The sequence below is a fragment of the Branchiostoma belcheri genome, unplaced genomic scaffold, assembly GCF_001625305.1.
Source record: "Branchiostoma belcheri isolate BF01 breed outbred unplaced genomic scaffold, Haploidv18h27 scaffold3, whole genome shotgun sequence".
NCBI classification, from domain to species: Eukaryota; Metazoa; Chordata; class Leptocardii; order Amphioxiformes; family Branchiostomatidae; genus Branchiostoma; species Branchiostoma belcheri.
In genome coordinates this window covers 1,709,217-1,723,934 of record NW_017803909.1, presented here as the reverse complement: position 1 = coordinate 1,723,934, position 14,718 = coordinate 1,709,217, and the positions used below count along the sequence as shown (strand labels likewise).

The 14,718-nt window shown below is 44.7% G+C and overlaps 1 protein-coding gene across 1 annotated transcript in view; it reads right to left on the bottom strand.

The window, feature by feature from the left end:
• Positions 1–1,407: 1,407 nt before the first annotated feature.
• The window catches only part of LOC109473327 (neuropilin and tolloid-like protein 2), a 29,792-nt gene continuing 16,481 nt past the window's right edge, over positions 1,408–14,718 (bottom strand). The window contains exons 3-9 of the mRNA XM_019773197.1: positions 6,051–6,209; positions 4,686–4,934; positions 4,489–4,515; positions 4,185–4,318; positions 3,118–3,355; positions 2,603–2,722; positions 1,408–2,108 (exon numbers count right to left, since the gene is read on the bottom strand). Coding sequence (XP_019628756.1) covers positions 1,408–2,108; positions 2,603–2,722; positions 3,118–3,355; positions 4,185–4,318; positions 4,489–4,515; positions 4,686–4,934; positions 6,051–6,209 — 1,628 coding nt within the window. The remainder of the gene's footprint in view (positions 2,109–2,602; positions 2,723–3,117; positions 3,356–4,184; positions 4,319–4,488; positions 4,516–4,685; positions 4,935–6,050; positions 6,210–14,718) is intronic.

Below are 14,718 nucleotides of genomic sequence, written 5' to 3'. Positions count from 1 at the left end.
TTATCATCTCAAATGCACGTGATCTGCCATTTGATAGGCTGCCCTTTGAATTTAAGTCGCTAGGGCACATAAAGTGAGATCATTCAGACCAAAGCCTACCTGAAGGCCACAAAGTCATAAAGGTCTAGTCACCGCTGTATATGTTATCCACTATATTGGACAGGAAAAAGACAACCATGTAGTAAACGACAAAGCTCTTTAATGGCAATACCAAAGAAAGCCACGATCTAGGTATGGAATGAACAGTTCACAATTCACTAGTACCTCTTTTAGTCCCCTTCCATATCAACCCTCACCCTGTATAGGCTCTATTGGCAAAGTCGCTATTTCTGCTAGTCACAGCCATTGTGCCTTAGTTAACCCACTGGCATGTGATGAGTGTTATTCAATGAGATGATAGATTATTACAACACAAGCGAAAATTATTCCAAAAGTATGTATTTACCACAAAACGTCTACACAAGAATAGCGATTGCTGATATATGACTCTTAGCCCTCTTAACATAGATCTTTACAAACATTTTCTATATTTGTCAGCTTTGTTGATACCTCGATATTTTGTTGGTTTTTTTTCTTCAATTCTGTGGCGATCAGTGAACCCCTTTCTGTTAGATATCACTCAAATTTTGTGATATGAAAATTTAAATCTCTCGGCATGTTTGGAACAGGTCTAGCAAAGTCCACCCACGACATTAGAGCAGTGAATTACTAAATGCTGACGCAGTCATGGGGTGTATATGTACTCAAACACATTCAACATTTCTATGTATGTATAAATTACATTGTAAATTTAACTGAATGTCTACACCTTCTACAATTGAGGTTTTCTGTCAGAGAACTCGAGTGCAGGTCTGTGTACATACTAGTATTTGATACGTCGACGCCTGGTGTGTTGTTAAGGGCCATTATTACTAGTCCTCACTGTATTGTGGCATGAGTGTCAGGGAGAAGCGTTGGTTGCTCCCATTCTGGGTCGTCACCTACAAACACGTCCACTGACAATGGATCGAACGGCGTGCTTGGAACTAGCAAATACATTGTGCTGCATGGATGTATTGCTTTATGTGGTAGTTGATAGGATGTTTTCTTTATGTCCTTGCTTTCGTGTGACGCCACACGGCGTTTGTCGAGGCCTTTTCTGGCATCAAGCAACCAACAAATGCTTGAAAGCATTTGCATGTACATTGAAAAGTTTCAGTAACAAAGTCTGGTTCTTTTTGGCCGCACGTCCATTTTTACTACTGCGTGGCAATAAGAAGACACGGGTTATCTTCGTTACTGTGTATTCACCACGGAAAGGCGAGATGACATCGCCATGCCTGTACAGCCTCTTTCGACAGCTTCATGATCACGCTATTTATCAATATTGATACGTACAAAATCCATGTCTGCGCGCGTGGTCCACTGTCATACCGTCGTAGACCTGACCATTTTGGGATCCTGTATCTGGATGTCTATCCTCTCCGCTTCTTCCTCAGAGCCGCTTACCTCTTCCACAGTGGGCAGCGGCTGGCTACAGTAATCATTGATGACAGTCACCGGCAACGGCTCCAGTTCCAGTTCCATGGAGTCCTGTTGGGTATGTATAGGTGGCGGCGGCTCTTCTCTATCGTGCTGTAGTTCTCCTTGTACATCGGCCACATTACCGCCGTACCTGCCCCCGCCGCCGGTTAGCGACCTGCTGCTACTCCTGCTCCAGCAGCGATGGACGTCCGCGTTCGGCAGGCGCGGGGTCGACCCGTAGTCGTCCTCCAAACACCTCCCCGGAGAACTGACGGGGGAAAATGTCACCATGGAAGGCACGCGCGGGGGGTAGCGGTCGTTAGGACCGTCCGGCTTGATCGGAGACTCGAACATGGACATGGAGACGAGCTCTAACGTCTGCTGGGTCCTGTCGCAGTTCATGGTCGGGTTGCCGCCGATGGAGCAGTGGTTCATCTCCCGCTTGGGCAGGTTGACGTTCTGGGGCTTCCCTCCCGCGGGTCTCCGGCGAGGCTGCCTGCAGCCCAGGACGATCGCGCCGATCAGAATCAGTCCCACCACGGAGGAGGCGATACCAAACGTCACCAGGTTTTCATCGGAGATGGGCGGGGTTCCAGATGGCTCCTCTATATACAAGAGGGAGAGAAGAAATAAAACAATACAAGTTAGGGGTACTATGCAAAGTTTACATCGTGCATTAAAACATAGCGTGTTGCCTAATATTCATTCTGGTAAAACGTATAAAAAAGTAGTAATGGAAGAAACTTATAGCTGTAGAAAAGTTGTAAACAATGTGGTTTGGAAATAAAGGTGGAATATTTTCTAGAACCACGTACTAAAATATCTTAGCGACATAGCAAGAGGCAAACGATGTTAGATTGAACTGTACAGAGGCATACACTGATTTGGTCTGTCAAATGTATACTAGTAGTTTATAATTTTAAATTTACTGCTATTTACAACCAAGAACATTATCATTAACAATAACCACAGAAACTGAGGAAGACCAGAGTGACTGGTCGAAAGCTCTAGGTGAGAGATTTCTTTGTGTTGGATCAAAAGTTTTAACTTTAAACAAACCACAGAAACTATTTCCTACAGGAACTACTATACAACTGACCACATTTCTGCTCGTCCCACGGGTAGTGGCAGTTCTGTTCACCGTTACACACTAGCGAGTCGTTGATGCACATCTGCCCGATACAGCTGAACATCCCGCGTTTACATCTGCCGCCCTCCGCTACGGGAGCAACACGGGAATCGAAGGTAATTTTCAGGATCAACCCCATAACATTATGATAAGTATCTAAGAATGCAAGTTGTACTATCACTGTTTCTTCGTAGGAAAAAGATACAGTATGATATTTTCTACTAGATAACACATAACAATATGCCACATTTAAGCCATTTCATATTTCCTCTTTCAATCTCTCCATAGCCTGGAATCTCCAGCCTTGGCCTTGTTAGCTTTGGTCCTCTCCCCATGGCCAAGATTCACCAACAATTATTGGCGAGGTATATTTAACGACTATGCAGTGAATGATATGCATTGTATGACATACATTTCTAGCGATTAAAATGAAAGCATGGCCATGGCTACTGGGCCCGAGCGAAGACTATAGTAGTGGGACTTACGATCCTCATACGCTGTAAACAGAGCCCTGAACGTCCCCGTGTAGAGATGTTCCTCGTCATATCTCATCCAGTAGCGGATGAAGATGACGTTACTGCGGGACTGGAGGTCCGGGGCCTGGTTACCGCAGTACCGGGCAGCCATCTCCTCCGCCACGCTGGTCCGGTCGTACACCTCCACGTAACTCCGGTCACACTGGTTAAAGTGCCCCAGGTCCCACTCCGTGAAGCGGAGATTCACCTGGGAGACAGATAGGAAAGGAACTTTTGCAAATGCATAATGTTTACCTTCACGTGCATGGTCTAAACTACTGCTTTCTGCTTATTGATACTTAATCAAAAACACATTCATATATAATACATGGGAACCAGCCTCTCTAACTCTGCTCTGCTACATGTAGTGTAACCGAACATCACAGGGTGTCTGCTACAGCACCAGTTACCATGGTGACAGACGTCTGGCCCTGGCCATTGACTAGACTAGGCACGCTAAAAAGATTGATAAATCACTAACGTCACTGAAGGATGACTAACATATACATCAGTTACCAACGAGACGACAAGGAAAGATCTGATAGCGGTGTGTTTAACGGAAATCTTAATAGAAACAGTCATCCTTCTGGATACCAGATTTATCATAATTTCGAGGCAATCGTTAACATTGATATTGCATTTCCTACTGGCAAACTAGTAGTGGTATCTTTTCGTAACTTTTTACGTTTCGTGGGAGGGATAGAAACTTTTGTCATTACTCTTGTCTGTTCGACTTGATACAGATTTGTGTGCTAAATGCTGAACTTGGCCCAACCTCTGACCAAACTGGAAAGGACTGGACAATGAACTTGAACATTTCTGTTATTAGTAGTATCATTTATTATTGTTATCGTTTTTTCACTATTATCACTGTCATTATTATTATTATTTATTGTATCTTAATTTTATAGTTTGTATGTGACTTTATGTATTCTACTTGTTTATTTATGTATAACGCAAGGGCCCCTCTAAAAGTCAGTGTTAACCCCTGAGTGGGTATTGGGAAACCCTGGATAAAAATGACAGAAAATAGATACCTTGTATCCGTAAGGCACGGAGATGATCCAGGTACAGTCCAGTCCGTCCTGAGGTGTCGCCCATCTGTCCATCAGCGGCCGCAGACTGCTGGACGACGCCGTGCCGTTGATACCGCTTACACGGAAGTTGCAATCTAAGAACAGTTGATAGGCGGAACATGTTATCATTCTGTACAGAATGTAAACGTTCCTGTTTTTCGAAATAATCTTAAGCTTAGATACATTTTATTTTTGCCATATTCTTACAAAGGGAATGATAAGTAGTCTTTCATTGTGCATAGTGTTTTATCGGTATATGTCTTACCTGGCTCTTTCTTCCTGATTGTGCGATCTGCAAGGATGGAATAAGAAGGCACACAGATGAGTAACATATTGTATCTTAGTACCGTTGGTTATGCAAGAAGCGCCATCTAGCGCATTTGACTGATATAGAAAGCTCCTAATTGGTATGCAGGTATTTGAAACACTCGAAAAAAGTGATATTAGCGACTGCTATCCTACCTGGCTCCGCCCTGTATCTCATCTCAAACCCGGCTCCCTCGATCACCCAGTCTGAGTAGAACTTCACCCACAGATTCCGCCCCGTGGTTTTGACCGGCGCAGGCGCGTTGTCCCCACAGTATCGACCAATCAGGTCGGAGAAGCCGTACATGCCGTCCCGCAGCTCCACGTGGTCGTATTTACAGTTGTAGGACCGCTCGATGTCGAACATGCCGTGGAAGTCCACCTGAATCACGTACCCTTCCGGTGCTGCCAAGGGAACAGAGGACGTATGCAGAACAATGTTAACACACATCAGCCTTCTTAGTCTATTGCAACAACCGAGGTGCGGCGACGACATGCGGTTACCGTACAGACTGCAGCCATAGACAGCACTAGCGTGTCAAATATGCGCCCGACGTGCTTATACAAAACCCATATGTGACGACTTCCTTCATGATAACCATTGTATAATAGCAATTTCAGTACCAAGGAGAGATGCCAGTTCTTCATTTTGCCAGACGTGCTCATATAAAACCCAGAAGAGACGACTTCCCTTAAAACTACCATTATGAAATAGCGAATTCAGCACCAAGGAGAGATACCCTCTCTTCATTGCACATATTGTATGACCTAAATGTAGTACGCGTTTTCTTTTGATGTTAGGTACTTCGTACGCTTAACCCTAACACCATTACAAAACCTAGAAGTGACGACTTCCTTCAAAACAACAATTGTGTTGAAATAGTGAATTCAGCACCAAGGAGAGATGCCAGTTCTTCATTGCACCTATTGAATGACCTAAATGTAGTACGCATTTTCTTTAATGCTTAGGTACATCGTACGCGTAACCCCAAACACCATTGCAAAATCCAGATGTGACGACGTCCCTTAAAACAACCATTGTGAAATAGCCAATTCAGCACCAAGGAGAGATACCATATCTTCATTGCACTGTTCCATGGACTGACTACATGTAATGCACGTTTTCTTGTTTAGCTACTTTGTATGCTTAACCCCAAACGCCTTTACGGAATCCAGATGTAACGACTTTCCTCAAAGCAGCCATTGCGTTGAAATAGCGAATTCAGCACCAAGGAGAGATACCAGATCTTCATTGCACTATTGAATGGCCTAAATGTAGTGCGCGCTTTCTTTTTATGTTTAGCTACTTTGTATGCTCAACCCCAAACACCATTACAAAACCCATATCTGACGACTTCCCTCAAAGCAGCCATTGTGAAGTAGCGAATGGATATTCAGTACCAAGGAGAGATACCAGATCTTCATTGCACTATCAAATGGACTAAATGTAGTGCGCGTTTTCTTTAATGTTTAGCTACTTCGTACGCTTAACCCCGAACACTATTATATGTCTGTACCCACCGGTGAGGATGTATATACACTCTGTGTCCAGTGGATACTGTCTGGGGTAGGACGGTGATTGGATGGTGCCTGTCCTGGTTACGTAAATCTCCTCCATGCACTCAGGCGGCGGTTTGTAGGGCTTCCGTAATGACAGATGCTCCGGCGCGGTGTCGTCTCCTAATAAAGGAACACCAACAACATGTTTTTTATTATGTTTACCGAAGAAAAACATATTGTTTAACAACATGTTAGAATATAGCAGGTCCATCAGTGTAGCGTAATTTCCTTTTTTGTTGCAAACCATGTATATGAATTATGATGCAATTGGACTATGTAAATAGCCTGGCGGTGACATCTTGGTTAGTTTACATCCACTCCCACAGGTAGCGACTGTAGGAGCGGACGTAAACTAACCAGGATGGTACACTGACTTCTGTGTAAATTGATTGGATTAGGCTACTGCTGTGTTATGTTTTCTTTATAGGTACTCCGCGGATCCGTAATTCCTCTCAAAGATTCTCGTGGGGCCACTTTTTCTCCCCATTTTTCTCCCTCCATTTTCTCCCTGTCAGAATATTTCCTCACGAAGTTGCGATGTGGTAAAACTGTCTCCACGCAGGTACGCCTGTTTGTGGTTTTCAGAATTTACTTCGCCACTGTTGCCAGACTCGATCAATACGGCTAAACAGATCTTATCGGTAACTGCGCCGTTATGTAACGGCATGCTAAAAGTGTCCGAAGCACGCGTCAGTCTTCTTAAGAGTCCCATCGTACAAACACTAGATTTGGCAGAACGATTATTGAGTCCTGATAGTGTAACGTTACGACCGTGACGCGCCTTGGTGGTCCCTAAAGGAAAACTGTCCAATTAGCCGCACAGACACCACAAACAACACACCGCCGCGTATCGACCGGGCCTCGTAAAACCCATATCCATCATGCCTAGCGGCAAATTGGACCAGGGTCTGAGCAGTGGACGTGTGAGCCTGCCGTACCCGGTACGGAACACGGCAGAACTTCTCTAACTGTTGAACCAGTAGTCAAATTACAAGCTAACATTAGCTAAAATCACATCACACCGGCTCATTTCGCTCGCCGCTGTTGTTAGGTAATCGGGTGAAACTGTTTGACTTTAATATTTGATGGCACCCGAGCCTGGCTGATTTATAGTGGCTCAACTACTTTGCTCCCATAACGCCAAACGACCCGGAAATTATCGTGCCTTAAAGCGGCGTGAAGCAATCAAATGGCTGTTGTGTTTCCGCGGCGGCGCGCCCGGAAGGGTCAGTGTTTCATACCGCTGCACCAGTGGTCACAGACGCGGGAGTAATGAAGGCGGACGGTGGATGAAAAGCGCGGGAAAGTGAAGCTGACAGACTGCGGGGTGCACCAGGCGGGGCAGCGGAGTTTCATACCCGTGTCTGTAACGTAATGATGCTGTGGCATGTGCTTCATGCATCTTAGTCAGACAATACCAAAGTTAATGACACCCTATAGGGTCCCTCACCCATCCACCGACACACACTACATACACCACACACACACGCAGGCACGCACGCACGCACGCACGCACACACACACACACACACACACACACACACGCACACACACACACATACACACACACACACACATACACATGCACGCACGCACATACACACACACACACACACACACACACACACACACGCACATACACACACACAAACAAACACACACACAAACACACACACACACTACACACACACACCATACACACCATACACACATATGTACTCCAAGGAGGTTAAAAATCAAGTATTCAACCTCCTTGCACACTCATCCACACACACGTATAGTTATCTTTATCGGTCCTGCCATCTAGCTATTGATTGCTGGTGAGCACAGAATCTGGGACGTCCGATATAGGGCAGGCTGGAATATCGAGTATCCTGCGCAATTTATGGACCTAGTAACGTTTTCCAAGGCTGCTCGCTACTTCAGACCGGGATTGAGTGTCTTCTTTCAACTCATAGGAACAACAATATCTACGACATTTCGATCAGATTTAGCTCTATACAACTTGACGACCGTTGATACATCATGTGCCAATAAATGTGTCATTCATTCTTGCATACATGGCGTTATGTACCATGATAATGGCCGGCCATGCGCCATTTTCTTTGTACGTTAGCCGGCATACTTGTAACTTTGGGGGCCCATAGATATTGTATGACACTACAAGATGATTTCATTTTCCCTCACATATCGTCTTTGGCACAACCCAAAACCATTTTCACACAATTGACGATGTGGCATTTACAACATTTCCCATGCCATTTACTTTTATCATTAACACTGGAATCCCACACCGTTAAACTTCACCCGTATGGAGGCATCCTAGACAGATTTTCCGTGATATACATAGAAAAGCTCGGGGGCTGCATATTGAAGTTAAAGATGTAGTGCCTGTGCACGTAACCATGTAGTTGGACATTATATCTATAGCGGTTGACGGAGCAGAAACCCATAAAGCTGTGATGTACGTCAGGCCTGGAGTGTTGAGTGAACATTTCTAAACTTCCCCAATCTATCACATGTAAGACTCCGCATTGTGTACCTTTCATAATTTCCGCGAAGTTGGACGCTAAGCCGCGCATCGGTAGATTTGATTCGCAAGTGAACGTTCATCATAAGGCCATGACGATTTGATTATATGGATGACATTCACTGGGAACCCCAAAACTATATAAAAAAGTTGTTTTCATTATAAAATCTACGTGTTTATGAAGGTTGAACAAATGGCACAGAGTATGGTATGGCGAATAATTTAGTCTTCAAATTCATTTCTGTACATTTTCGTCTTTTCCGTTTGATTTTGGCATTCTACGACATTGGTAGCGTTTTTTCAATATTTTTTTTCAACTTACAGTATATATTTGCCCATTTTGCAACTGTTTTGTGCAATTTACAGAATGGTTGAATTCTTTTTGAACGGCCGAAAATTCATGCGCGCGTGGATGTCATCCATATAATGAAATCAACATGGCCCAACTGTCGCCGCCGCTGATCAACGGTCCCATTGAAGACTCACAAACATCCAATCTACGGCACACGGCGGGTACGTTCAATCATCAGCCGTTTGAATGTGTAATGGGCTCGGATTGTGCGCGCCTAGAACTCCAAATCGGATTAAATGCGACGTGCGACAGTTATAAACTTATGACACGCAAGATTCGGCAGCTAATGACTAGGAACGGTTGCGTAAGATTACCGCGTTTCGGAGACAAGTCATCGCCCTCTCTGAACACGTTCTGAGGATCACGCGCAAAACCCACGTCACCCCTAGAGCTAAATCATTTTACACGACCGTCCAAAAGGCCATCTGCACACAACTTTACCCCGAAAGCGCGCCAGGCCATGAGCACAAAAACATCCACGTGATGCTGACGCACGACCCTGGGCATCAGATACATCTCAGGACACTATCGCAAGTTTCTTCATCGTGACGGGGATTAGACTCCGCGTTCACGTCTCCTTATCGTCCCCAAGCAGCTTTATTTCGCAGAAGGCACTAAACCCCCTAGGAGGTACACCTCTTAACGCTAAGTAACTTAATAAGCGTCTACTACAGCCACAAGCTAAGGCTTTGTCGATAGACCCACTCGCCGATTTCACGGGGATGCCACAACACACATTCGCAGGCTGGAGAGAATATGTAAGAAAACAAACTACTACTGCAACATCCAGATAACCAAATCAACATGCCTTACAAAAACTGTAGGTTAAGGACATGATACGCACACGCTGGTGGTTTGAATAGAGTAAACGTTTTGATCGTAAATTAGAACTCAGCAATGTGCCATGCAAAGCAATAAGAACTTTTTGCCTGAGGAAATAGAAGAAATATCATCTCTTCTCCTGTTTACTACCCGAGGACGTTCTGTAGTTTAGAATTACGTATGGTAGCAAAGCTAACCTGATACCTGATATACATGAATGAATGAATGATTACCTTTATTGCACATTTTTGCCACACTAGGATAAGTATAGGTCACAACAACACAGATAGATATAGATACAGTTAATAGATACAAAATCACCCAACAGCCCCAATGCTTACAGCCATGTTTCTAGACTCGGACAAATAACATGCGCATTACTTAGTGGATCTTGCTATCTCAAACATCCTGTCTCTATTTCTTCATCACTTCGTTCCATCCTTTCTGCATCCAATCAGCAATTCAGAATCCATCTACCGTTCACGTTTAAACGAAAGTGCTCGCATCTCCCACGTCTGGCAGTTGTATAGCCACAGACTGATGGAAAATTTTCTTTCAACGCTCCGCAAGGACTCTTACAGTAAGTGCAGGTTGGACATGTGCCCGTACAATTTGAGCCCCTGTCACAGTGACGCTGTTTTTATGACGTTTGTTCGTACTGGGATGTCCTCCGGCCATCTCTCTGTTGTCATCTGTATCCAGCGATGTCATTCCCACGTGGACCACAGTTATTACAAGTCAATCTTACAAAAGCGTGCGATTTGCTCTCTCCGGTCTTTGTGGATTTGTCCATATTTGGAGGATGTCATAAAGTCAACAGTTGGATGATGGATTGCCATAATTTTACGTTCATCACAGCAGGGAGGTGATGAAATTTATTTTGGAACAAAATGAGAGTGTAGACATTACGCAATTGGGAAAAGTATAAAGGTCGAGAAATGTTTCTTTAGTCCAGCGGTTGTTGTGGTCTGGTTCTTACGCTAGGTGCTCCCATTACTATTCTGCACACCAACGATTCTCTACTAGATCGATTGACACGGGCAGTTTCTGTGTCTCAAGAATATTACGGAAGGCTGACTGATATAAGCCCTTAAACATTCTAGTACCTCACCTCTCAGTGGAGGGATCAGAACTGTCAAAATTCATTATCATGAACACTGTGAAGAGTTAGTTTCGCTGCATCCCGTCATTGTTGCCCTGGATTTGCGCGGTCCTCATCGCGCAAAAGTCAAGTTTTTAAACATCGCCTCTCAACTGTATCAGTTCTGTAAAAAAAACACACATAGACGTGATAGAATCAGTATGTATATTCCCGTGAGCCCAGACGGGTTTGATACATTAGGTACGGGACAGGGAGGTTATCCCGGACCTCGGTGAGTGCCAAGCCGCCTCCTGCGGGCCGACTCTCCGCCGTCTGACGTATGGCGGGGGATTATGTGCTCTGATCGAGCAGCTGCAGCAGTCAGGGGCAAGGCGAGGAGTTCACGGGCACAACTAAATCACGGCAGTATTGATAGGTTTACAGCCGTTCCACGCCTGTCCAACACAAGATGAACATTTCATAATTTTGTGTGAAGCGCGCGAGTAGTTCAGCCGTGACCTTCACCTAACCCAGGGCACAACTCTCATTTCTTCAACTGCGAACTTTCCATCATTTTAAACAAGGACCGGTAAACCCCCGTGTGCCCTTCACGGGAAAAACAACCTGCTCTGGCATTTCAGAAGTTCCAGTCTTTAAGAAGTTTGGCAAAAGGGAGCAGAGGAATTTTCTGGGTAATAAAACTGTAACGTCGCCGGGAAATATGAAAGATATAAGTCAACGGTATTTCACGCCTATATAATCCTAATAGCTATATTGTCACATCAGGTAACGGCCTGTCACACGTCCCGTTACGTGTGCTATATAGGCGGCATGCACAGACCAGATGGCATTTTCCGCATGGTGTTCACTTTATTCGATCTCGAGTGTTATTAGGAGACACAGGTAAATCACCAGACATTGTCATCTAATATGTGTTAAACTCGCGCTGCCGTGTCGAAATGGTGACGGCGGTTTTACCCGACCCAGACAGCAACTAAATTGTCGGTTTGGCTGACATGATTTCACAGGCGTCGTTATATTATCGTACAAACGTGTTCTATTTGGAGAAAATTGTGGGGGTCAGAACAGATCGAAGACTCGGAATTCTCCCCTCCAGACGCCATGACGTCCCGGATCAGGACAGGGCGCCCCGGGCGGGTCCTATCGTTCCACAGTCGGCTTAATTTATACTAAGTTTAGCCACAACTACTAACCTGGGCACGGTTAAAGCAGCAGAGCTTGTTTTACTACCAACAGGAGGGACTACATTTTTATTGCAATAGCTCTTTTTATAGCTTCGTTAGTTGCCAAATAAAACTGCAACGAGGAGTCGTCACGGGTTTGGTATTTATTAGCAATCGGTATCAAGTTGTGTTATTTATGTAGTTATTAAGTAATTATAGTGTAGTTGTTATATTGTAGTGTTGTGTATATTGTACCTATTGAGTAAATGACGGTGGAATTGTTATGTTGTATTCGTTATGATGTAATTTTAATGTACAGGACTCCAGGAAGAGTAGTAAGCAGCTTGTTTTTTTTTTACTAATGAAGTTCCTAGTAACTATAAAGATAATAAACATAGACGCATACTACCAAAAAGAAAAACGACGTAAGAAAATAAATGTTCAGAAAATGCAAAAATATCCCTACGCATCTCGTGCGTCCATATAGTTGATATATAAAAGCGAACGACGCAACCCCGTAACACGAGAAAGTATATTAACGTTAATGGAATTACCGATCTGGGCCACTAATGTCACAATACAATCATCCGCACACCGAACTGGCGGACCGTTCTAGTAATTCATTCTCGAATACTAGAGTTTAGAGATCACATACCTTCACTAATATAATATTTTACGTGTCCTAGCCGCCTGGTTATGTGAATGAAAAAAAATTCACAACTTCCGCCTGATAAAATTCAGATCGTAACAAATAGTTTCATGTACACCGTGTATTTAATGAATAAACCGGCACATGTCCCTGATTCTGGGACGTCATCCGTCAGAACACCAGCAAGCAAATCTCTGAAATTAACCATAACACAAGTCCGCATCCCTCCCCATGTCGCATCACTCAACTCAAGGTTGAGACAAGACTTACCCACAGAAACTATCAAAATTGCTCTCCACCCCAAACAATCAACGAAGCAACGCCAAGAAACCATAGAACACCATAGATTGTATTGTTATAGCGAAGACCATAATTGTCGCTAGAAACAGCATAGTTGTTGTGTAAGAGCAGTGGAGAAGGTAAGCCTGTATAAGACCGACCTCTCCCGTGATCCATGACGCTGGCAGCTGGTAATGTACACGAACTATTGACTTGTGCTGCGGATGTCGGGTCATCTGACGTGGGGAATAGGTTGTTAGGTGATCCGTACTAACCCTGGGTACGGCCGGCTCACAGCAGGCTGACGGGCCGGATTGATCTCACACCAACGCAGAATATGGTCATTAAGCTCGCCGCACCCGTGAAAGTCGAATGGTGGTGGTTAACTTGAGCTTTTGCGACCCGATGAGAATGTGTTAGTGGGCATACATGTAATGGGCATACACACTGGTGCCCAAACTTCAGGATTATGACTTATACTGTCGATCGAAGAATTGGCGTTTTGAGGCTGATTCAATCGTCAGGGTTTCAAGAATGAAACCCAGCAAACTTGTTTTCATTTAACAGAACATGCATCTTTCTTGGAACAGGACCGATCGTTTGTCAACGTCTATCATTCAAATGGGTCTAATCGTCAAATTATAGTAAAATGTTCCAACCTCGAGCTCTTTGCGACAAGTCCTTACACAAGTCCTTACACAACCCTAATCTTCACGAGCTCAGTTTGCTACCAAACGGCACTAACGTAAGAAAACTGTCACAGTATCGGAACAAAAAAACGTGGCTATAAACCAGCACTCCAGGCAATGGGACATCTTATCTGTTCCCGGAGAGAAGATGAAAAGGCGCATGTCTTTCCTTAGGCCCTCCGGCAAGGCACCGACTGCTGATATGACCATATTTGGTGTGTTTAAGGCGCCCAGACTCATGTGACGGGGATAGATAGCGGAAGTTAACCCAATAATTTGTCATCGGAGTTAGCCGGTCGGCTAGGGTCAGGCTCCAAGGCCGATTTGGCCGTCAATAATAGTTATAGAAATTATTCATGCCATTTTGCTCAATTTGTCCCGTTCATTCAGCCCATTATTCAGTCCGAGGAGAAGTTTGACAGAGACCACCATAAACTACCAATCCACAGTCGGGTGGTTCCAAAAAGCTGACGGGCTGCCCACACCTCACGTCTTGCGGCCAACGGTCGTAAAGTGACGTTAAGTCCACGTTCGTCTAGCCTAAGCCGACGCCGACGAGTCACCACGCATGGCCTGGCATCACCGGGGATTCGTGAGGAAACACACCGGCGTGGGATATCTGCTGATCCCGCTGTCGCTACAACAAATACACCTCTCCCTAAACCTGAGCCATACAATCTGTTGCAGACGCGATAGAGCAGAAAGAAATCACTTTAAGAGGAATACATGTACATGTACAGGTAGACTGTGTGGGTTTATAGATAGAACGGAGGATGGCAGTGTATCTAAGTACATAGGAATGTCGTGTGGATCAGGCGTAGCCAGTCAACCGTTTGTTCCACACAGTGCCACTTCCACGTTATATCAGCGAAACAATCAGGTGCCTGCTCTCAGCAGAAGTGAGATGAGCTCTGTGAAGCCGGTACTCCGTTTCGGTGTCGACCAGGGTAATCTTCCCCTGCGCACGTCGAGAAAGCAAGAGAGTGCTTCCTATCTATGTGTAAATAGAGGGAGAAACTTTAAAGCTGACAAAAATAACAAGG